The sequence below is a fragment of the Plectropomus leopardus genome, chromosome 11 (genome assembly GCF_026936395.1).
Source record: "Plectropomus leopardus strain MGB_pleo_1.0 chromosome 11, ASM2693639v1, whole genome shotgun sequence".
In the NCBI taxonomy this organism is placed as follows: domain Eukaryota; kingdom Metazoa; phylum Chordata; class Actinopteri; order Perciformes; family Serranidae; genus Plectropomus; species Plectropomus leopardus.
In genome coordinates, this window is record NC_142186.1 from 11,992,131 (window position 1) to 12,017,046 (window position 24,916).

At 41.4% G+C, this 24,916-nt stretch overlaps 1 protein-coding gene across 1 annotated transcript in view; it reads left to right on the plus strand.

Annotated features, from left to right (window-relative positions):
• The window catches only part of LOC121945951 (eukaryotic translation initiation factor 3 subunit H), a 69,541-nt gene that overhangs the window by 591 nt on the left and 44,034 nt on the right, over positions 1–24,916 (plus strand). The window contains exon 2 of the mRNA XM_042490334.2: positions 10,459–10,615. Within this exon, the coding sequence (XP_042346268.1) occupies positions 10,459–10,615 (157 nt within the window). The remainder of the gene's footprint in view (positions 1–10,458; positions 10,616–24,916) is intronic.

The following is a 24,916-nucleotide window of genomic DNA, read 5'->3' on the forward strand; positions in this document are numbered from 1 at the left end:
ATTTTAGGCGCGTCCCTAACTACGAGCACCACGTTACACGTCTTAGATATCTGATCAGTCCAGAGTCAGCTCTCTGTAGTAGCTGTAATAACTGATATTCAGTCAGTATTCACGTCAAAGTCTGTGTGTCAGACTCGATCAGGTTTTTAGACTCAGTTTTGAGTGAACAAGCATAGGCATTACTGTATTGCTTAATAGTCTTTATATTACCATGTAAAATGTATGAATACAACAATGTTTGTGCAGCCGTTTACAAAATATACAAACAAAGAAAGAGAAAAATCATTCAAAGCTGCTGTGGCTGTTTACTCCTTCAATTCTGTCCCTCCAGCACAACGTCCATGCTCTCTGCTTTGTTGAATTTGCCTTTCAGCGAAATTTATTTGAATGCTTTGGACATTATCTACCTCTGTCAGATTTCCAGTGTTTCAATTTTGTCCCCTGTTGATACTACAAATATCAGACCAGATTTGGACTGATTTTTCCTCATGGTGAAGAAGGACAAGCACACAGCCCAATATCTTCTTTTCTTATTTAAATTTGGATTTTAATTCTTTCCTGTAGGACACCAGAAACAGCAGTATTAAAACTATTTTATAGATTACTCACTGGCTCATAAAAGAAGACAGTATAAATACAATTGAATAAGTTGAAACATTAACACAATCCAAACTATAGACAGCACAAACTGAAGGAGACACCTACATGCACAACCATGTGCAAATATAGGAAAGGTAAATGTAAGTAAATGAGAAAAAAATAAGACAATATAACAACAACAACAATATAAGCATATGAGAATTAGCACGTTGAGTTCTTTGTCTGGAAGGAAACTATTTTCCAGCCCCTAATCTTAAACAATATTTGCAGTGAAAGAAAGAACCAGCACTCACAGATAAAATCTGCTTATTTAATGTGGATAAAACAAACAAAAACAAACACTACACTCAGAGCCATTGTCACCATTTTTGTTTATTTTTCCCACATTAAATAAAAAAAAAAAAAGCTCAATTGTTTTCACACTTCAGAAAATCAACATTTTCTCTGATAAGAGCGCCCTAATGTTGAGAAACAACTGGACTTTGGTGGCTCTGTTTGCCAGGAAGTGAATCCTAAAGCTTGTCTTGGACTCGTGCATGATAGTTTTGTGTCTGGCTTTGTGGATTCTGGTGTGTTTTAATGTTGTTTTTTCTTTGTTATTTCCTCTTTTAAGCAGATCTTGTGTTTAACTTTTGGATTGATTATTACTTTTTTGACTTTTTTTCACTCAACAAAGTGACATATTTCGAAATTTTCCTTCACGGAACGTAAACATCCTTGTATATTCATTCTGTAGTACCGCTATACAAACAGCAGAGGACAAACTTGCTTCACGGCCATGCGGTGATGTTCTCCCTCCTCCTGCCCTGTGCTGCACTGGACACAAAGCAGCTCATTTGCCTGGTGTTCCTGAGCGCAGTAGCAGGACTTAAACTTGCCAGCTGCTGCCTTCCTTTTATCTTGCTCATTAAAGCTGCCCTAGAGTCTCAGGCCCTAATTTCAAATCTAAATATTTCACCTCAATGTGTATTATTTAGACCTCTAATGAGATTTTCTTAATTCATTTTCTCAGCCTTATCAACCAAACACTTTTAATCGCAGCAGTTAAATTAAAAACAGTCGAGCGCCGTTTAGCGTGCGACCTCATTTGGATTCAGAATGTTGAAGGAAAGGTGTCTATTTCAGGCTGGAGTTATGAAACGCGTTTCACCTGAATGCATTGATATGCAGCAGTTGCCGCTGCGTTGCGTCATGACCCGTCTGTCAGAGGTTTAGCTGGAGGGTTGCCCACAGACAGCATCACCACTGCTGTGTGGTAGAATTGGATTGTTTCCTTGCTTTTGAAGGGGTTTCAGTGGTTGCTGTTGCCACAGGAGCGGAGTGCTGCTCAGCGACGGGTTCTATTAAACACCTACTGAGATCACACGAACTGCCTGTATGTTTGAAAAGACTATTCATTTATTCTGACGTGTGCTGCTGCACGTCAGACACGGGTCTTATGCACGCACCGTGTCAGAGCACATTTCACAGGACAGTTTGGCATTGTGATTTAAGAGCTGCAGGGGATGGAAAAGGCAGGAAATATGTCAAAATTAGTTTGATTTTAACATTTCTTTTAGCAGTGGCAGACATTTTCTTTGTTTTTTTGTTTTTTTTACAGTGAAAAAGCGAGAACAGCCCCTTCTCCCCCCTGAGGCTTTTCCACTCGCCTCCGGTCCTTAAGCCTCATCACGAAAGTGTTCACACTACACAGTATGACACAGATCGGCTGTAACACACACACACACGGACACAAGAGATAACTTACTACCCGATGGAGAGACATTATGTTCCCATCTGTCCAGTACTGTTACTACTGTGTTTGCTCCGTCACTTTAATGCAGAATCTGTAGTTTATGTTTACTCGGTATTTTAAAGTTGCCGTCCTTAAGATGTCAATCCTGGATGATTTGGTGACATACTTTTGATATCAGCAGCTGTGGTTTAATACTTTTATTAGACACTCCTTGTGCAGCTACTTAGTCGAAAAATACAGCAGAGCAGCGACTGAGTGTTTAGAGCACAGCCAAACAAACTGGTTTTGTTTCAATATAAAAGTCAGAAATTATTGCAGCCACTATCTGATTTTCTGCTGGGCACCTTTCCACACAAGTACAGGTAAACTTGTCTACTTTGCTTTTTCTTCTTGTTCAAGTACTCCCCTGAAAACATTAAAAATGATCTGCCAACAGGAAAAAACTGTTTTTTTCCTGTGCCCGCTACACAGTGACAGCCACCCGATGTTTCTCCAGTCGAATGCTTTTAATGTGAAGCAGCAGCTGCAGGAAGCATTGGGTTTGCTTTAGCAGCAATTTAATCAGTATAATTAATAAAATAGATGAATGCGGCTCTGATACATTGTTAGGAGATCGAACTGTAAACCGCGAGTCTCAATATGTTGATGTGATATGTTTATTTTTTTTAATTTAATATAAAATTGTCAATAAAACTAAATTAAAAACTGTAGCATTGGATTAAATGCTGTATTGTTTTGTGTGAATCCCTAGAGCACTGAAGGCAATTTGAATCCAGCATAGTAATGACGGACTCCACCACCAGCAATTAAAAGTAATATAAAGGAAGGTAATTACAAAATGTTAATACAGAATTCTTATTGCTGGAAAAAACAGACAATGAAAGTTTGATTTTTATGAAAATCTTATGGATTATATGGAAATCCTTACAAGAGTAACACCGATAATAATTATGTATGAGTTGTCTGAGTTGTTTATTTGGAGTTGTATACTTATGTGGACTGATCCAAAGTAGATTTTGCTTTATAATGTTTAATGTGAGAATTAATGGTGTAAATTAAATTAAATGCAGCTAATTTAAGGTAGAGCAAGCCGAGTTGGACAATCCTCCTAATATGAACTGAATCGTTGTGAGCAGGTGTTGTCATTCAGACTCTCTAGATATCATCTTTCCTTAAATTGCAACAACACCTTCCTTTCAGTTGTTGACAGGGTCACTGTCGGTAGACTTGGACTACTTCACACCCTAAAATCTGACTCGGCCCAACAGATTTAAACACACAGTCACAAGGCTCTGCAGAGCGAGCATTTAGTGTGCAAATGTGGAAAATAATTTGGGGGCACCGGTACAAGTTCTGACACCTGGAGTGCCAAAATACACAGACGCACACCGCGCTCCAACAATAACAAATCTGTTATTGAGTCCCTTATCTCTCATCTTTGGCATTCTCATTAGCAAAGATAAGTGTAGAAAACATTCAGGTAGCAGCTTCTTTCATTTTTGCCGGCGCTGACCATAGCTCTCACAGGTCGAAATGACAAACACCGGCAGGTCGCCATTCAGTGCTACAGAACTTGGTTGATTTTTTCACCAGTTTTGCTGGTGTCTGTTCTCTGCTGAAAATCATTCGTGAGAAAACGTCGGCTCTGTAACACATCGGTACAACTGTGAGTGAACTGGGAGTTTCTGTGGCTCCAACAGCTTCAACAGTGTGGTATTTCTTCTCTGTAGTGGAACAATCGAGCAGACGGCGTCACGGCAGTTGAATTCTCCCAGTTCAACTTTCATTCATATAAATTATTTAAACATATCAACTTAATAATTCTGAATCAGGACTTCCAGCATTTGGAGGCATGCCTCACTTTTGACACACTAGAACTGTGTGGCGGTGTATTTGTTTGCCCCCATGCCTGTATTTTCTCAGTTTTTTCTTATTTTGCTGTGCTCAAGATGTTCCTGGCCACGGTGCTCGGGTGAGGTGGGGAAACCATAAAAAGGCAGTGATCAGGTGCCAGACTGTCAGTAGCATGCATCCAAGAGGAGGCTATGAAAATTGCTGACACAGCGCCAAAACCCCCTGCGAATATAGCGCATCTGGTGCCGGCGTTCACTTGTGCAGGCAGTACCATTCACAAACAGTAGCCAACAATTTCTGCAAAGTATACTTTTTAATCCGCATTTTATACCTTACACAATAAAAAAGTTATTTTACAATGTATATCGAGCACAAAAATGTCATTTGCAACTAACTGTGTTCTGCCTTGGTTTAATATTAAAGATGTAGCGAGAGGTTGTGAACATGAAAAGGCCACTCAATCGTTTCTGTCCTCTCACCTCACAGATTGCAGCTGGATCTTTTGAGTTGTGACTTAAGTTTCTTCAAAAGCGGAATTCTTAACCTAAATTAATTCACTGAGGGATTTAAATGGATTCAGATTTTATAAGCAGATTTAATATTTAGATCCGATTTGATATTGGATTCAGATAAGAGTCATGCCATCACACCCCAAAGTTAATTACAACGCCTCACAAGAATAAGCAGCCTCTGTTGTGTTTGAGATGTGAGGAATTATGGATAAACAGAGCATTCCTGTCGTTTCTCAGCTCCCATTAGACATTCGCTGAGTTGTTAGCGCCGCACACTGACGCCGTCATGTACTGTATACCCCATAGACTGTATGTACGGCCGCTGCCATGGTGATGTCATTTGGAGCCTGCGCTGTAGCGATCTCTCTCACAGTCGTGAGCAGCCCCATTGAATGCGACACACTGACTGGCACACACAGCTGTCAATCATGGTGGACAAGCCTCTTTTTGTAGAATTGAATAATTAATTAAAACCGAATTTATCACAAAAAAGGAAAATTTGAACAAACATCAGAGTGATTAGGACCTTCAGTGACAGAAACCGATTTTGGGAAAAACTTGTCTGGTGTGTACGTCTAAATTTTTAGTTTGGCCCATTCACTAACATGGAGGGGGGGGGGGTTATGACCTATACTGCAGCAAGACACCAGGGGGCGATGAAGATATGTAGCTCCACTTAAGGGGAACTGTCATGTTTTCCATTTTTAGATTCAGCCTATGGTAAACCCTGCTGAAATTCCAGGATGAAGGTATAAAAAATAGATAGTACCCAAACATAGATCCCACATATTTTGGAAATCTTTAATTAAATCAGCTGCATCTTGTGCACACAAAGTGTTCAATGTTAAAATAGAGATGCATTAATGTTTGGTATAAAACTTCTGAGTGTAACAGGCCAGTGCAGGCAGACTGAGTAAGAATCTGAAGCAGTCTTTGTGAGGGGCTTAACTAAACTCATACCACACCAAAGCATTATCTCTGTCAAGTATATTACAGCCAGCGTTGAGCGTAGAGTTTGTCCACACATCAGTGGCGCTAAAAGAAAACTCATTACGGGATGGTCTGTCTTGCTGTACTTTCTCATAACTTGAGCCCCGTTGTGGCGGGAATATGAGCCCTTTTGTGTGAGTGAGGGAGAAGATTTATGATAAGAATTAAAGGCAGCCAACGGGGGATTTGGACTGCAATTGATTTTGCACAATTCAATTTTAAGCTTGTTGATTTATAACACGCTGTCCACATATCAATCTTGGGCCTCTCCACATGAGGTGAGCTCACTGGACGAGCTGCTGGTGAGCTAGATCAATAAAATTGTATGCGCGTCGGTGTGTGTGTGAGCGGGACTAACAGGAAAAGACATTGCTGGAGAGAGTTAGCCTGTGTTTGTGTGTGTGTGTATGCAGGTTTGCACAAACTTGGAGCTTTCCAGGCTTTGCTTACAATACCTGATGGCATTTACCCAGCACCAGGAAGCCAACGCAACAAATCCACTGAAGCCCTGATCCTTCCTTCCCCTCCTTTCTTTAGATGCAGACTCCTCACTTCCCCTCTTCAAGGCGTTTCTGTAGATTCAGGAGTTTTCTTAATGCTCTGCTGGAATTTAGCTTTATTTATTTGACCTTCCTGGTGGTTGGTTTTGGCCAATTGTCCATCTCACCCCCTCCTTTTCGAGACGGACACTATTTAAGTGTGTGATGAACAGATTGCCAAGAGTTAGATAGCTGAAAGCATTGTGTATCTGTGCTTTCTGCTCTCACTGATGGAGGGAGACTAGAAAAGCTATTTGCTGGCAGAAAAAGGAGACAGAGCTCAAAAGGGCGGCGGCGGGGGGGGCGCAGGGGGCTTTGTAAAAGCAGCCAGTGCTGCCGATTCTGAAGACTTCCACTATGCCCCCCCGCCATTGGTTCACCTGGCTGCTCTCCTGCTCGCTCTCACCTGGCCCCTTCCTGCTCTCCTGTCATCATCTCCTTTTTATCCCTCTGGTATCGTTTTGTCACATTTTCACGGTTGCATTTTCTCCATTCCTCTCTCCATTCGCCTTGCTCCACCACTTTCCCCAACGACTTCTCACTCTTACATTTTCTCCCTCTCCCTCCATCCATCCCCCTCCGACCTATTGTTCAGACCTTCCTCCCTTCTCAGTCAGAAAAGCCAAGGCAGGCAGAGAATGAGATTTGTTTTTCTACCCCCTCCACCCCATATCACCTCTCTTCTCCCACCCCTAGCTCTTTTACTTGTTGCATGACAGGTCCAGCGCTCTATTGAAATAAATCATCTCCCAAGACAGATGTGTGTGTGTGTGTATGTGTGCGTGTGTGCATGTGTTTGCGTGAGCCAATGAGACGAATAAGGGCTCCCTCATGGTGATGATGTGTGTTTTGTTGTGAGCGTGGCCCCTGGACTACCACCCTGCTCCTGTGTGCGTGCATGTGTGTGTGTGTGTGTGTGTGTGTGTGTGTGTATGTGTGTATTATTAATGCCTCTGGCTGTGACCTGCCCACACTGTTATCAGCGTGATTTATGCTCTCCCCTCCACACTGCTTTCAGCTTCTTGTCCTCTTCCTGTTCATTTAGACGCTTTGCCTTATTCTCTACTCTTTGGCTGTTTTCTGTTTTTTGCCGGTCAATGTTTCTCATGATTGGTAGGTGTATGTTTGTGCTTGAGTGTGTGTGTGTGTGTGTGTGTGTGTGTGTGTGTGTGTGTGTGTGTGTGTGTGTGTGTGTGTGTGTGTGTGTTTGTGTGCGTATAGAAGTAAGCCATAGCCCTTCCCTGCTGTCCTTGGTGTCAGTGATGCAGCATTAGAGCTTAAACCAGCTCTTCAGTCATGTGGAGGCTTGTCCTATTGGCCCATTTTTATCTGGCATTAAATATTAAATGCATACGATGATGCATGGACACCCTGTCCAGATGAGGCACTGCGATGTGGGATATCAGACCGAAAGTCCAAATATACCCTCCCACAGTACGGGGGTAGCATTTTTCTTGAAATCTCACTAGATTCAGGTTTTATTCTTTATGTGTGCCGCCTCTTCTCTCTCCAGTTTAAATTGCTCAGCTGTGCTGAATACTAACTGGCCCTTTGTAGGCACTTTAGATCAGTGATGCACCCGTGTTAGAGCCTGCAGGTGAGGATTACCACTCAACTTACCACTCAACCACAGCTAGTGATTGCCTGAGTAACCTGTCCCATATTTCCCTCTTAACAATGGTTTTTAGCAATTTTATGTAAGAACTTAGTGACCAGTGAAGAGTGCAGAATGATGCCTGGGGATTTATCATGCAATTTAGATCGACGTAAGGGGTGTATTAGTGAGGTAGATTTTCTGGACAACTTACGTGCAGTGCGCTCCCAGTCTAAATTCAGTTTGAATGCTCCTCGCCGTTTGTGTAAGGACAGATTATAATCGTGCTGCAGCTATTGTGTGGAATTAAACATTTTCCAAAAGAAGATGAAACCATTAGATTTTTTATGTATTTGTGGAAACTGTTTAAGCTTCAGGCCTCTGTGGGCGGCTCCCTTGGCAGTAGTTGACTGACACTGAGGGCCAGCGTTGCTAGGAGACATACTGTCAACACCAGTGGGCTACTGACAGGAGTGCATCATATCCCAGTAGCCTGTGCTGTAATGTTTTAAGATGTGTTTTCAATACAATGTTCAACTTGTAGCAGGACCTTTTGTACTGTTAATTTTGTAATCCAGCAGACAGTAGAAGCTAGCAACAGGGTTTACCACACACTCTTTTTTTGTGTGTGACCCTTGATAACATAACATAACATCTGCCACCACATATTGGTTTTATATTTTTGGAGCTGGGCCGTTCATTAGGAGCACTATGGGAATATATATATTATACACTGTTCCATTATTGATTGCATCACACTCTTGGAGCGCAGAGTGTACTCTGGGCCAGATGGAGCAGCAGAACATCAAGCGCAGTTAAAGTGATGCCTAACTGTTTGTTACACTGGGAGTAAAAGATTCAGTTTACTCACCTTTGCACCAGCTCCTCCTTCCATCCATTTCTATGATCTGATCAGTTCTGACTGGATCAACGTAGCAGTTATCAGGCCTGTGACTCAAACTCCAGAAATCGCTGCTGCTGTAGAGGTCTGCCACTGCTGCATTCACAGACTTGCAAAAACATTAGAATTTAGAGATGGTTTACTTAGTGTACTACCTATGGAAAGCTTAAAACAGTTACTATCAAGGGTTGGAAAATTACGTGTTTTAAGTTAACCCGCCACAATGCTGGTGAATTCCAAAATCTACCAGTCTCTCATTATTTTTTTAGCTGGTGAGTGGAGCAAATTCAGCAGCCACTTGCATATTTGACCAGCATTTGGCTTTTGTCTGGTGTTAATATTCAACTCTGTTGCTATCAGCTGATGTATTGTTAGTGGATCTTTTTAGAACTCCCAAATATTGATATCAAGATCAAGTTTTTGGCTTGCTAATACTAACACGGATTCCTAGTCGATTGTTCAGATTGTTTTTTACAGTTTTGAAAAAAGTTCAAACAAATATGAAGAACATAACACACACACACACACACACACACACACACACACACACACACACACACACACAGAGTGATTTAAAAAAAAGTCTAATTCCTGTCTTTTACCTGGTACCTGACAGAGGGCTGCAGTGCTGTTGGGCACCTGGTAGGCAGTGTTACAACACTATGACTGAAGAAAAGCATTTTTGTTATGTGCTTATTTCAGAGATGTGGAGTAGGAGTTACTTTTATAATAGGTTTCCAGAGTGGAGGTGGTGAAGGGTGGGCTGAACCATGTAAGCACCTATAAAGGCTGCACACAGGCAAAAGACAGGCACTCATTTCTAGGGAAAATCTAATTGTTTCTAGTGCAGTGCAGCGATATTTATATAACCCCTGCACATCCATCCAGCACATCAAAACACATTCACTACGTCACTATTCTCAGAGTTGAATTTGAGCTACCAGATAATGACATCAAACCCTTTTACATGTTTATGACAGCACAAAGTATTTCATGGTCAGAATGCATATTCTGTGCTGTAAAGTTTGTAAGAAACAGGAGGCCTCACTCAGCATGAAATAAATCAAAACAGCTAGTAATCATTTTAAACTCCCGTTTGACTGATCATATTTTCATTATCTTGATTTGCCAATACGTTGGGCTAATGTACTTTGGCCTGAAGTCACTGTTAAGCCGTGTAATGTGTACATGAGAGTTCAAATCAAGAACTAAATCAACATTATCGTCTATAATATTTATCTTTACATGAAAACGGTTTTTGTGCGCACTTAAAGAAAAGCAGTGTTATTTTTGCCTACATTTTCTCCCATAGGTATTCATTAAATGGTTAAATGTATATGTACTGTGATAAAACATAATGTGTGAAAGAACAGAAAAAGGAATACTGCAAATCTGTAGTGGGAGGGATGAAAAACAACAAAAAACTAAGCGGTTTGTAAAGAAAATCCCATCTCAACCAAACTAACGAGCACAAATCAACATGATGAGCAGAGATGCAACCGAATTGGATAACATAAATCAAAGGGTGATAAAATACAATAACGAGTAAGGCTGTGACAGCCACAGGATGCGCAAACAATGGGCACGATAAAGAAATTAGCCCCGGTTTTTAGAAAGTGAAATCATTCTCCAGAAAGTGTTATTGAAAGGCACGTTAAGCCTCCTTTTCCTCCCCCTCTGCCTCCATTCTGCAGTTTGATTCTTCAGTGATGGTGCTGTTTCTGTTTTCACAGGTGGTGCTGAAGATTATCAAGCACTACCAGGAAGAGGGCCAGGGCAGCGAGGTGGTTCAGGGCGTCCTGCTGGGCCTGGTAGTTGATGACCGGCTGGAGATCACCAACTGCTTCCCCTTCCCCCAGCACACCGAGGATGATGCAGACTTTGATGAAGGTAAAGGAGAGCAGTGTTCCCTTTCTGTTTGTTCTATTGATCCTCTCCTGCAGTTTCAAAAAATGAACACACCCACGCACACAAAACAACATCTCAGCACCGTCTGAAATGAATACCTGTTAAGCACCAAATGCCAGTAAAACATGTCTTGATTGGATGATGTGATGAAGTTTATTAGCATAGATTTTAAAGCGATGCTTTGCTGATTTTCAACCGGTTTTGCATCCTAACAGTGTGGATAATATGTGTAAATGAACGGTGGTAAACTTGCCTCCATCTAACCAGTGCCCAGACCCCCCCTCCAGCGAAACTCTGTCAGACGTGTCATTTAGAGTTTCAGTGGCTTTTAGGGCTGTTGCTTATATCACAGGCTGTAACTTCACATTTTCACATTGCCGAGAAGTTGTGTCTCAGAGAGACAGGTCCCAAACTCTTATCAAACAGTAAAACTAAGCAGTGCTGAGCGAATATTAACCAAGATTCTGTTACTGCAGTGCCTATTTCTCAAATGTTTTCAGAAACGTATTTCAGTGCTTTGTTTAGCTCAAATAGCATTAATAATAGCGTTTGTGAACGGGAAGTGGCTGCCATACTGCCAACAGAGGCTGAAAAAAATGAGATCACACAGTAAAACGAACCACTGACTAAATATCAACTAAGATTCTGTGGAATGCCACATTCCTCTTTCTCCCTTTTTTCTCTGGTTATGTAGCACCAATTTCAAAAGTATTTGCCTCTCAACTGCATGGACAACCAAGTTTAATGAAAAGACCATCTTTCCCTGCAGTGAAATACTTTGAGAGATGATAACTGGATGATTCAGTAACATAGAGGCTTTAGTGTTTTCTAAAATTTTGAAACCAGGAAGACTACTTCTCAGCAATTAAAATTCTACTGAATACCATGATGAATTGCAAGTTTAGATGAGCAAGTTTTTAATTAGCACTGAGTACTTGAGCTAACATAACCAAATGGCAGTGAAAATATTAGGTTGGAATGATTCTGTAAAAAAAAAAAAAAATGTGTATTTTGGTTGTGGAAGTTAGATGGTATTATTTCATTTGAACATGTCCTTGATGGGGGAACTGAAAAGTTAATGTCAAACATAGTGGCGTGCCAAGCCAATTCATAAAAGTACAAACAGAAGCAGCTGGTCCTTGAATCCCACAGGAACTGGTCCTTTGAGATACAACAAAACTGCAGCTCAGGTCATAGATTTCCTCCAACCCCCAAAACCAAAAGTTTGACAGGAAACAATGTAATGAATGTATTAGCTCTCACGGTGTGTATTTGAGAGATAGAGCGCCATTCTTAGCCCATTAAATTGCCACAAACCTTAAAGAAATAACAGACTATTGAGTCCAGGAGCCAAGGTACAATCATATCAACAACTTACTGAATGTCTGCGTAAGATGTCCTCAGACACTGTGCTGAGGACAATGTCCACTTTTAACTATGCTAACTATGTGCTGGGTGTCCTACGCTGTCAGAGTTAGGGTGGATGTGTGAGGGCAGTGTTGCAGGGATGGAATGGCTCCAGTTTTTGGGTTGCAGGTGGGAGGTGCAAACGTGCACAGGATTTGATTTATTTTTTCTTTATCTGCACACGTACGCTTTCCCTTTCTCCTCCTGCCTCCCATCAGCTTTCATATCAAAGGATACCATGACCTCTGACCTCAGCCCTTCCCCCATCAAGCCTTGTTGCTACCTGCTCCTTGTTAGCGCAACAAAATCCGCAACAAACCAGACTGAAGGATGAGAAGGTGAGCAGATGCGGGAAACACAGAAAAGGCAGAAAATGCTGCTCTAACAGGCCTCCACTGCTAACGAGCAACTGTCAGAAATTCTGCAAGATACACAAGCGCCAATGGTGTCTAAAGGTTGTTAGTGTCAGGGACAGCTCACTCTTTCTGTATGTGTGTGTCTGTGGGGGTTCATGGCTTGTGTTGTTGACTTTTGCTGCGCTGGATTTATCCTCTGTCACTCCCTTTAAGCTAACAAGGGTTTCAGTGAGCAGCTATTTGCCATGAACCTTTGGAAAATTTACAGAACTACAACAGAATTCCACTCAACCGGGTTTTTGATCCAGTTGCAAAAGCCGACAGACGTCATGTTGTCTGTCACCATACCGAACCGAGTTCACAATGGTAACTTGTTTGGAGTCATTCATCTTGTGAGTGCTGTTTGTCGTCAAAATGATTGTGAATCGAGAACAGCACAGCACGAAGTAGACACCTCTGTGGACTACAAAATGCTCCTGTCTCTGCTTACAAAGTGTGTTTGCAGAGAGGAGTTTATTCTGCACTCACGATTTTATCTACTAAATAACAGCTATGGAAAGAGAATTACTTGGAGAAGTACAATTTGAACACACAAACATGAAAGTGGATTTTATGTCTGTACATTTGGTCATTTTGTACTCCAGCCTGAATTGTCAACCCACGCACACAGCTGACCAACCAGACCGCTCTCTTTTTTTTGTCCCTCTCTCTCTCGTCCACCCTATTGCAACTAATTGCCAGTGTTTCTTCTGTGCTGATGTTGGGGCAGACAGAAGACACAACAACAGTGTTTTTCTCGAAGTGTGAATTTGGACTCTGAAGCGGTCATGTCTTTGAGCGTACTCTTGTGGCACTGATATTCTACTGAAGGTCTGGAGCCAAACTGTGACAAATGATAGGAGGCTACATGTGTTTAACTATCCTATATAAGACATAGGAGTGCGTATTTAGATAAATTGGTTTATAGATTGAATTTATTATTGGCTTTTATCGACTATTTTGCGTCCAAAATAATTATTATTTTCTCTAGAGTCCATTTTTAAATGTCCACGTTTGGAAAAAAAATTGGATAATTTTTTTTGAGCAAATTTCCCTCGAAGTCAGCTCGAGATTCTCAGAGACACAGTGACATCACCTTGAGTGTGTGTATGGCAGCTCCACACAAAACAGTGATCAGAGATGGGCAGTATTTCTGTTATTTGTACTTGAAATACGCATTTTAATTACATTTGAGTATTTTGTAATCGTTGTTTGACAGAGTTGAAAGAGATTTAAATTGAATATGTCACAAGATACTTTAGAGTGGTGTAAATTTGTATTTTCAAAATATGTTTAATACTATATGTGTTGTGTAAAATACAAGACAGAACCAGGTCAAAAAACCCAGTATATGGCTGGTTCCTGTATAAAAAGCGCGAGGGCTTTTGATTTGAAATGAGGGTTTTTAACCTGAAACTGCCACAAGTAGTGGCAGCATTCAGCTAACCAGCGGTGTAACTTCATCATTAAGTCAGTCAGTCATAGTTGCTTGAATAAAACATATGAATAAATACACGTCAATACAATCAGATCCTTCCTTCTAGATTCAGCTTCAGCTCTGGTCGGCGACGTATGTCCCCTCATGACTGGTGGAGGATGAGCAGCCATCAGCCACTATTGGAGCCAAGTTCTGCCAATAATGATAGTTTGCAGAAAGTCCTATCGGTCAACTTCTAATTGCCATTACAATAATAAAAATGACAGTCTGGATGCAGTGAAAATACTTCAGCCTTACAATACCCGGGTTGGTGCAATCTGCCTGGATCCAGTATTTTCGACAATGCTTGACTGGTGCAGTTCCTTGCAAGTATAATAGCTTTCAATTATTGCCTCAAACTAGATGGAGTTACAGTGGAGATACCAGTGCTGCTGGGTCCACAGCTCCTGGAGGTAACGTTTCAATCAGCACTTCATTATTCTGCACCATGCTTTCTTTCTGGAATTGGATGGCCAGAAGTAGGTATATGATTGGGAAACTTGGCAGGAGAGGGGAGGAGGGTCATACACACACTTACACACACACACACACACACACACACACACACACACACACACACACACACACACACACACACACACACACACACACACACACAGAGTTATACCACACACACACAAAGTTATACCACACACACAGCCTTCTACACTCTAGAGGCACAGGAGGATATTTGGCCAAAATGTTTTTGACACGTGTATCAGTTTTTGATGAATGGCTCACACAATGTGGTCTGAATCTGTGTTTTTGTATCAACGCAGCCATATCTCTGACTATTGTATTGACTTTCTGATACATATCAGGTAATCGCTACACCTCCAGATAAAGCTCAAGATTTGGGTGTAGAAAGACTCAGCAGAGCAGCACGCACTGGCTTTACCCCCAATCACGCACCCTAGACACGTTTAGCTTACAAGGTCTGCATGTGTGGATATATCTGTCTCTGCGCCGTGATTGTGTGTTTGCCTGAACCTGTGTTGTGTGTGTGTGTGTGTGTGTGTGTGTGTGTGTGTGTGTGTACCTGAATCATCTTACACTGACTCATTGCCTGCTAGAGGCCCTCAGATCAGAATTACTCCTCCGATCTATCTCTCAAGGAAAGATGGACAGGATTGGCAGTTACGTGACTGTGGTTTTTCTTTGTGTGTGTGTGTGTGTGTGTGTGTGTGTGTGTGTGTGTGTGTGTGTGTGTGTGTGTGTGTGTGTGTGTGTGTGTGTGTGTGTTGGAGAATAAGCACGTCTGCGTGTGTCTGCTATGCTGCCTTTTCATCAACAGGTGCCAGTGTGGAGCTGCACTTGCAGGACAGTCAGTGATAGCAAATGTGACCAATATGAGTGAGAAAAAGATAGAGAAAGAGAGAGTAATCGAGCGCGCACAGCAGAATCCGCCTCAGATAAAACCTTGGCTGAACCCCAGCCCTTCTATTTCCCATGTCCTTGCATACTTTGTCCTTGTATCATTTACAAAATGTATGGAGAGAGATGTGTTGCACTGCAGGCAGTTATTCTCAAGGCATTTTGTGCACCAGAGGCACGCAAGTAGCATGTTAATAATATGCTTTGGCCCTCTTCTTTTGTGATGTGAGCGATAATACAAAGCGGAGGTATGCTGGCACAGAGAGATTATTAGGGACAGCATCATACGGGGAATTTGCATCAGACCTTGCAAGGCAGTAATTGTGACCCTCCCCTCTCCTGACACACACGAAAAAGCATACTGCTGTGGAGGAGAGGTGTTATGTTTATCAGCTGCAAAAAGGATTTGTTAGATAAGAGAAGATATTGTAGTAACATAACATTTCAAACATTTTTAATAATGCCTACAGCTACGTTAACCAGTAGGTTGATATTAGCATTAAATTTGAGGGTGTTGCTAGTATTGCAGACCCCTTTAAAAATCAGCACCTACAGTAACTCTGTAGCTCTCAGCTCATCGTATTAGTGTGCCAGTCCATACGGTCTACTCCCTATGGCTCCTATCAACCTCTGCAGTCTGTCAAAACATACTGTACGTTTATTGAAAATGTCACTGCACTTCAAGTTTTGACAGTGTGTGGGCGTTTATTTTTTCTGGTTTCATTCTTGCATGCTCCGCTATGCACCTGTCTATTCTTATACAGGTTTACAAAGATTTTTATTCAATGTTTTATACTCTCACAAACCGCTATCATAAAAAACAAAAAACTGCAGGCAGCTGCTCCCATCTCACAAGCTCATGCAATCTGACTGCACGCTGCACAAAGTTCACTGCCCACTTCCAAATAGCAGAGAGATGACGTAAGTGAAGTATATTTCAGTGGATAAGGACTACCTGGAGCTACAGTTGGTAACTTGATTAAGAAATACTGTGATATTTGCTCAAACATTTACTATAAGGGCCTTACTGCACGTGAAAACAACCAGAGAGAGAGTCTCTGAAGCAGCTGTCAGTCATGTCAATTACAGCTTGTTAATTACGGTCAATAAATCTAAATAGGCAGCACTGATCAAATATAAATCAAGATTCCCTTACTGCATTTCCTTTTTCTCTTCTCAAAAGTTTTCAGAAACATATTTTAGTGCACGGTTTAGCTGTGAAATTAGAAAATTGGTGGGTAGTATTGCTGTGGTCATCTATTCAGATTCAGATTTATTTATTGTCCCCAAAGAAATATTCACTTTGCAGAGTCCAGACACACAGCAACATGACAACATGTATTTCCAACATGGTGGCCCAGGTCACAAATATCCTCATTTTACAACTAAACAGTACACTAAAATATCTTTGCTATAATTGCTCAAACTGACAATATATTCCGAAAGAAGTACATGAGACAGATAATGTGAAGAAAAAAAAAGATGTACCGTTTCTCTTCATACCGCTTCTAATGGCATTTGCTAGAATTGACCGTTACACCTAAGACAACCAATCAGAGGGGAGGAGTCTTTGGAGCAGCAGTCAACCATGTCAAAAGTTGCTCGCGAATTTCGGTCAAGTTACAAATTTGAATAAAGATTCTGCATTACCTGATTCTAACCTTTTAATGTTTTCAGAAACATTTCAGTTATTGCCTCAAACACATTTAATGCATTGTTGAGCTGTAAAATGAGAACGTTTGGGACCCGGCTGCCGTGTTGGAAATAGTTGCCTAAAGAACACAGCCACACCCACTGGCTGGACCAACTTTCTACAAGAGGCTGTAGGAGGAGACAGAGGTACATGTATATTTCCTCAGATTATTGATTTCATGTACTTTTTTTCAGGATATAGTGACAGTTTATGCAAATAAGATGACACAAAGTTGTTCTTTATAAAAATGAACAAATGCTGCTTTGAGGAAAGTTGCATAAAAACATTAAAAGTCAAACAATGACGACTAGAGGATAAATAATGTCATGAGAAACTTTTAACTGTTGAACCACTACTAATCCTGATGCATGGCAGGCGTTTTATGAATTCATTTGATTTACTTTGGTTAGATCTGACTTGAAAGTAGTTGGAACACTAAAAAAAACCTCCGTATTGTTAATGTCAGTTGGTTAAACAACTGATGAAGTGTGGCTCAGTGCAATTTGCAGGCTTATAAAGCACAATTGGGTTGCCTGTTTGACTCGTAAGGAGGGATTATATCAAACTAACCGTTGCTCAGTACCACTTTTTGTAAGTCCGTTTGATATTCAACCCATGTCACCATCGTATTCAGCAGGAGGAGGTATCCTGAAGGTAGAACAAAATTAGCCTGCTCTTTCTCTCCCTTCACCCTCCACTACTTCCCTCCTTCCTCCTCTCCCTCCCTTTTCTCTCCTTTTCCTTTGTAACTCACTGCAGGTAAGAAAGCTGCCTCCACCCATCTCTCTGACCATTTTCCCCTTTTCTTTCTCTGCAATCACTGACTCTGCTTCTTTCCTACAGCATCTTTCCTCATCCCTTCTTTTATCTTTATCTAGTCTGCACCACATTGTCTGCATCTACCCCCTCTACCTACGTCCGCCCCTGCCACAACCATGGGAGGATTAATAAAGCAACATACTGTTGGAAAGACAAACGATGCAGGCATCCAACCAATGTCCCGTTGGGCTAATTATGTTCCAAAAATGAAGCGTTTATTTTATGAAAATTGTGCACCAGGAATGCTTTTCAATTTTCTTTTTTTTTTTTTTGGGAAAAACACACTGCTTAGAGATTTAGGCAACAATTTGATGTTCGGGCAGTGCTTATGTTGCTTGTGTATACAATTAGAGGCTTAAATGAATTTAAAATCAACTTGCATGCACGCTTTTTAATAAGATATTGACTTCATACAAAAAAGTACGTTTTTAGATGTTACATGTATGTTGTTTTAACTGCACCAACACTTCCTTCTGGCTATCCTGCTGCTCCATGCCAAGCTGCTCGCTCTCTGTCCAACACAGGTGGTAGGGGCTGCCAGGCCCCCTGTCTGGGCTCGCGTCATGCTTCACATTGGCTCAGAAGATGTGAACAGTTGTCACACTGGTGAGACAAACAAGTTTTAAGGGAGCTTGCTCTGCGACGTGTCCTGATTTCAGTAATTAGATGTGTTTTTGCGGGTAGCCCCCTTAGACGACACATGATGGTCTTTTGTTGGCCAAGGGGCATTTCATTTGGACATTTGATATGACAACATATAACAAGACTCGAGCTACCCCAGTCCTAACAAGACACTTAATTAAAAAGAGCACGGGAAGTTACTCTTGATGTATAAACAACCTGTAGTCATTAACGAGGTTGATTTTTGCTGATTGGCACCCTCTTTTCAGTTTGTTATTTGTTATTTATGTCACTCCTGCTGCCACTGTTTGTATTACTCGGCAAACCAATTAGCCACACAACTTCAGATTGAAGTGAATATGAGTGGGCTGTGAGAGAATCTGGCTGCTCAGATGAAGGCTCTAAAAGGAGCTAAATGACAAATTCCCAAACTCTTTCGTTTTCGTGGACATTGTTAAGTTGGATTTACTATCATAAACACAACTGTGTTAACATGTCTGTATTTGCCATCATTTTGCCATTTCTTTAGTGATTTTAGTGTTTGTGGTGAGAAGTTACCAGTACCACAGATGTGCTAAAAGTCCTCTTTAAGAAGCATCTGCAGTGTGTGTGTCTGTGTGTCAGTGTCTTTGTTCTGAAAACTTTTTAAATCCCTCAAAAGGGCTATGTTTAAAGGCCCCCGCACACCAGTGTTAAATCCCCACAGGTGCCTTCTTATTTTGCCTAATTAGACCTCTGCTCAGGACGGTGTGGGTGTGCATAAAACTGTGTTTGATTGACATCTCCCGAGCTCTGCGGTTAGTTTTTCTTGCAAGGTTTTTCTCTTTTTTCGGGGGGCCTTTTGTTTTTTTTGTGATAGGATAGTGTATTAGCGTGAAAGGGGGAAGACAGAGGGGATGAAATGCAGCAAAGTGCCACGAGCCTGAAGTCAACCCATGGCCACTGCGGCAAGGACATTGCCTTTGTGCGTGAGGCGCCCGCTCTACCCACTGAGCTACCAGGCGCCCCCTTGCAAGGTTAACGTTGAGACAAATGACATTTTCACCATGTTTACATGGTGACCTCGTGTCAGTGCCAACAAGGCTCCCTCCAACTTCAGTCTGAGCAGAGGAGTAATCAAACTCAGTATAATACCAGTGTGCTTGTGCAGGACAAAATATAGTATTGTCTGTCCAGATATTGGCAAAACCTTTGCATTTGTCCGCAGGGCTCACCAGGATATTTTAAAAGTGGTTGCCAGGTATGCAACCAGGCTTTAGCTTTGTTTGCTGAAACTACAGATATGGTTGACATTTTTAGTAATATTTTGAGTTATTAAGATGCTATAAAGGGTTGCACAGTGATGTCACCTCACAGCAAGAGTTGAATTGCAGTGATATACCGGTTTTAAGGTATACTATGAAATGAATAACACTGTAAAATTGTGGCACTTTTGTATCATCGTATCATAAAGATCTCATACTGTTGCAACCCTAATCGAGGCTGTTGTCAGCTGTGTCTCTTCTGTGTGGAGTTAGCACGTTCTCCGGCTTCCGCCCACAGTCCAAAGACATGCAGGTTAGGTCCATTAGTGGGTCTAACTTGGCTGTAGGTGTAATTACCACTGTGCACCAGTGCACGTGCATGGTTTTCTGAATCTGGTTCGGACTGTAAGAGCGATATTTAAGTGTCACTTACGCACATTTGGGGTGCACATTTTGCTGTTTTCTGTGTTTTATTTTTAAAAAAGTATTGCTAGTGGTTGCCAGTGGCAACCTGGTAACTGTTACTGTCGAGCCCTGCACAATCTGTTTTTGCTAACACTCAAATTAACACAACCTCTGCGGGAGAAAACATGAAGATGACACATTTGTGCTAGTTTCACTTAAATTACCCTTAATTAGCTTATTTAACAACTTTGGGCAAAAATGGCTTGTACAAAGGCATACACAAATCACAGCGGTCACTACTTGCAACTCGTCAAGCCTTTGTGCTCTCGCTTTAGGATAATGTTTCACTCTTCCTTGTGAAATACAGCTGGTCTAAAAATTAAAGTCCATTCTTCCTTCTCTGTTAACAATACATTTCTCAAAGCAGACATTCTGACTTGTCAAGCACTGGTGTTACTAATAACATCACTCATGGCTGTGTTCAATTTCTAACTGTTTCAGGCCTAAAGACTCGCAATTGTGCATGCAAGCTCACTGGTTTAGTGTACTGGAACCTATATGGCACAGAGCAGTCGTAAATGTTATTAGTTACAACTGGGATTTTCATGCTGTTACAACTCAAAATGTGTGCTGTGAGAAAGGTCTGGCACATAACTCCAAAGCACAATAAATCCACTGCAGTGTTTTAATGGTTTGCAAGGTGCTTTTTTTACCCTGAAATGCTTCTCTCTTGTTTGACAGCCATACATTTTGTGATTGTGGCCAAAGAGTTGATTTTTTTTTTCAATCTGCAGCACTTTGCTCCAAAAAACTCCTGCTTGATCCAAGTGTTGTGTTGCATACTGAAGGTCACGGCATCTTCTCAGAAATCTCTAAAGATAAAAGTTTGACTGTTCATTTATCTCCGTAAAGCGAAGGGTCAGCTGTGTCACACTAAAATGTGTGACAGTAGTGAGTAGGGACGTGAAGCAGCCCCTTGAAGCCATAGACAGAAAATATGATGCCTCAAGTAAGGTGACTACTCATTCCTAATAGTTCTCATGCTAGTACCTGTGTCGGCCGGACTTTTCAATAAAGTACTTGCTATTACCTCTGTCAAAGTGACATTGGTGCACCATAAAAGCACATGATAAAATTCTGTGATTAACCACAAAGTGCAATGAAAAGAGGCAAGTCGGAATGACACACTCTGTTACAGTCTTGTCATTTTTCAGCCTGCTCTTAAAGGCAATAATAGGCACGACCTTTTTATGTTAGGAAACACAAAAGCAATTCTCCAAGTAGAAAGGTCACCTCATAACTGTAGAGTAAATACAGATTTAACATTTCTTTATTAGCTGCAATCAGCAGCTCTATAGCTAGCACCGTATGCTGGTTGGTCCTTTTGCCCTCAGAGTCTAAAATTTAGCGCACATACACACACAGACACACATGACATGGCCCCTGTAGGACAACTTTATTTCCTTAAGGGTGGTATAAAATGTCTTTAATTAGATTTTATAAATATTAGGCCTTGGATGTCATTAAATAGTAATGTATTATAGTAAAATTTGTCTTTGTCTTAAGAACCACAAACATTTGATCTTATTTAATATATCCATCTTTTAATTTATTTTTGTAAGAATGAATCAAGCTCTTCTGTGTGAAAGTCTACATTTCTGATGTTACAAATCCTTAAATCGACCACTTAACCCAACAGTCTCGTTTTACTTTGTGCATGCACTCAATCGGTTGACAAAATGTAGAGGAAATTAAGTGACTCTAATAATCATGTTCCTACATAAAACTTATCTCTGCTCAGAACCACATACACACTACTTACTTTTATACTTACCTTCAATGCAAGAAAAAGATATGTGCAAAAATCAGTCTTTGATATCTTGAAAATGTCTAAGTATTAAATTTACATGTCTGATAGACTCTTGTGTCTGAGGTTGTGTGTCAGTGTGTGTGTGTGTGTGCATAAATGCAGGGATGCATGCTTGTATATGATCGCAGCTATTGTGATTTTATGCTCGTTTTATTTTTTTCTAAGATAAATTTATATATTTTTCAGTGTTTTGCGGACACAAGTTACTGTCATCAGCCAGGCTATGCTAGTTAAAGTTGTGAGAAGTTCCAAAATGTGGAAGGATTTAGGATAAGTGTCCATGTCACAGTGATAATGCTCTGACGGAGAGCACAGAGCACTCAGATTTAGTGTCGTGGAAATCTTCACCTGTGCTCTGACTGTGGTTGGCAGGAAAGCTGCAGCATCTGCTTCAGATTCTTTTGGCTCTTCATCCGTCATTGTCCATCCAATGGTCCCTGACACCTCCACTGAATATTCTCCTTCTCTTGAGATTTTAGATGATTGCAGTCTCCTTGCCTTCCCCTTATCCTTTCTCCCCTTCATTTTCTCATGGCCCCCTTTGGTCGGCAGCAGATGTTTTCATTATTTATGAGCTAGCTACCTTGCTCTTTGTAATATCAAAGACACCAAATTTGAAATGGATTCAAAGCCAGCCTGAACTTTACATGGCCAAGAGTTTACTTGTGCCCATTCTCCAGCAGCACAGATGGCCCAAAGGTGCTCAGCAATATCTGTTGGGAACAGACATATTGTCTGTTGGTGTTACTGGTTTCAAGTTTGTTAGAAGTTGGTTTGCCTTTGATAATTTGCTAATAGTAAAAAGACAATTTTAGAAGTGGAGCATCATAAGGCTTCATTAATGCGCACCTGCAGAGGAGTTTTTTTTTCTCTCTCGATGGTAACAGTGAAGTGATCACATAAAACTAAAGGAGTCATGTTCTCGAAGAACAACTAAGATGTGCTACAGTTTTTAGCCACAGATTGCACGCAAGAAAAACAGTGAAGGTTGAGACTAGAACATTTTCATAAGTAGATGTTGTTTTCTTGAGCTGGTTTGCTCAAATGTTTTGCTAAAAAATTATGATGACAGTTGTTGGCAACAGAGAACATGCTGAAAAGAAAAATGTCCACTGGAGGGGATGTTTTGAAAAACATATTTAAAAAAAATGTAATCGTCTTAAACCAAGGCAAAGCAATGGAAGTGAAAACACAAACAGAACTAATTAAGGCCAATTACATCAGCATTTTCCTGCAGTAGGGTCTGCGAGGTTAGTCCTCGATTTTCGGAACTTTAATTGTAGTCTGTGGCAGAAATTTTCATGGTGGGTTAATTGAAGTCAGGGGGATTTAAAACGCCTCTGCCATGATCTCTCTGCTCCTTGCTGTAAATACACTATTCAGTATGCAGTGAGGCGTGTGTGTGTGTGTGTGTGTGTGTGTGTGTGTGTGTGTGTGTGTGTGTGTGTGTGCGTGTGGGTGCGTGTGTGTGTGTGTGTGTGTGTGTGTGTGTGTGTGTGTGTGTGTGTTTTGTAAAAAGTTGGCCCTATCCCGTTCTGATAAGGTCTTCCTTGGGGTTAGCCCTTCAATAGATCACTCTACCTGCCCCAAATGGGAAATTGATTTCCTCCGTTTTTCCTTGCTCTCCCTCAGTGAGGCTAATTAGAAATCACTTGGCAGGCCACCTTTAGGGGAAATATATAAACATTGAAGAAATCATGTGCACTGTTATGTATGAGAATCGTGGGGCGGAGGGCTGGGGTAGGGTGCTCTCCCAAGCTCTAAAAGCTCCTCACTCATTGTCTTTTGCTCTTTGCCCCCCAGTCTCTCACCTTTCCTCTCTCCCCATCTCTGTTTCTCTATCTGCACTCTCTCTTTCTCACACACTGTAGTGTAGATCGGAGACTGGCTGTTAGCAGCGAGCTGGGGCTGTATCTGCTTTTGAATGCTCACCCAGCGTAATAAATCAAGAGTGTGGGTCCCCCGGGTGCCGTCACCATCGCCATCAGTTCCACTGTTTTATTCATCCGCTCCTTTGTCTCATCACGATTCTGCCCCACATTAAATTTTGTGTGTGTCTGTGTGCAGAGGGAGGGGGTCAGAATGCATTACTGCAGACTGCTGCTAATCCAGGTGGGCTGTAGGGAGCAGGGGGAGGGTGAAAGGTAAGGAGGAGTGAAGGATGTGACAAGGATGAAAGAATTGAAGAAAAGGGCTGAGAGAGGTGTTGGGATGGGGAGATAGAAAAGAGAGAAAGTTATGAGGGAAAATTTAGAAGCAACCAAGCAAAAGATAGAGAGCTAAGGACTGGGAAAGGAAAGGATAAACAGAAAAAGATGGGCAGCAAAAGTAAACAGCTGTGAGAGAGATGCTGGGGCAAAGTCTGCAAAAGATGGAGCAAGATGTTGAGCAAGAAGAAAAATGGCTATGATGAGTACAAGGGAGAGCAGCAGTGCGGAAGAGAGAAAGTCTGAAACCATTTTCATGACTTGTGGTGGTTGAAATATGAACAAATATAACTCAGCTAGTATTGGAGACCACCAAACACCAACAGGAAACTAGTATAATAGGGCTTTAATTCCTCCTTTAACCTCTATGGTGGTAGTTAATTGTGTGTCCTTTGACTTCTTTTTTACTAAAGCACCAGATATTTTCTAACCCAGTTGCTCATATTTTGTGCTAATGATTCAACTGTTTCATGCTCATTCAACCCTTGGAAATGCTCCAACTGACAGTCATCTAACAGTGCCTCTGCAGAAAATGAACAAGGCTTCCAAAAGCCTGAATGCCGGAAATATCTCCTCCTACTTTACTCCTCTGTTGGGCTGCGTTAATCACCGATGGTCCTAGTGTTTACTCATGCGAGTCTGATGCTCATAGAGTTCTTTTTACACAGTTGAGGCCACATGGGATATGGTTGAGACAAATGATGTGAGTGGCGCTGCAGTTAATTGCCCCTAGATACTGAAGCCTGTATAGGAGAGGCTAAAGGACCCTAC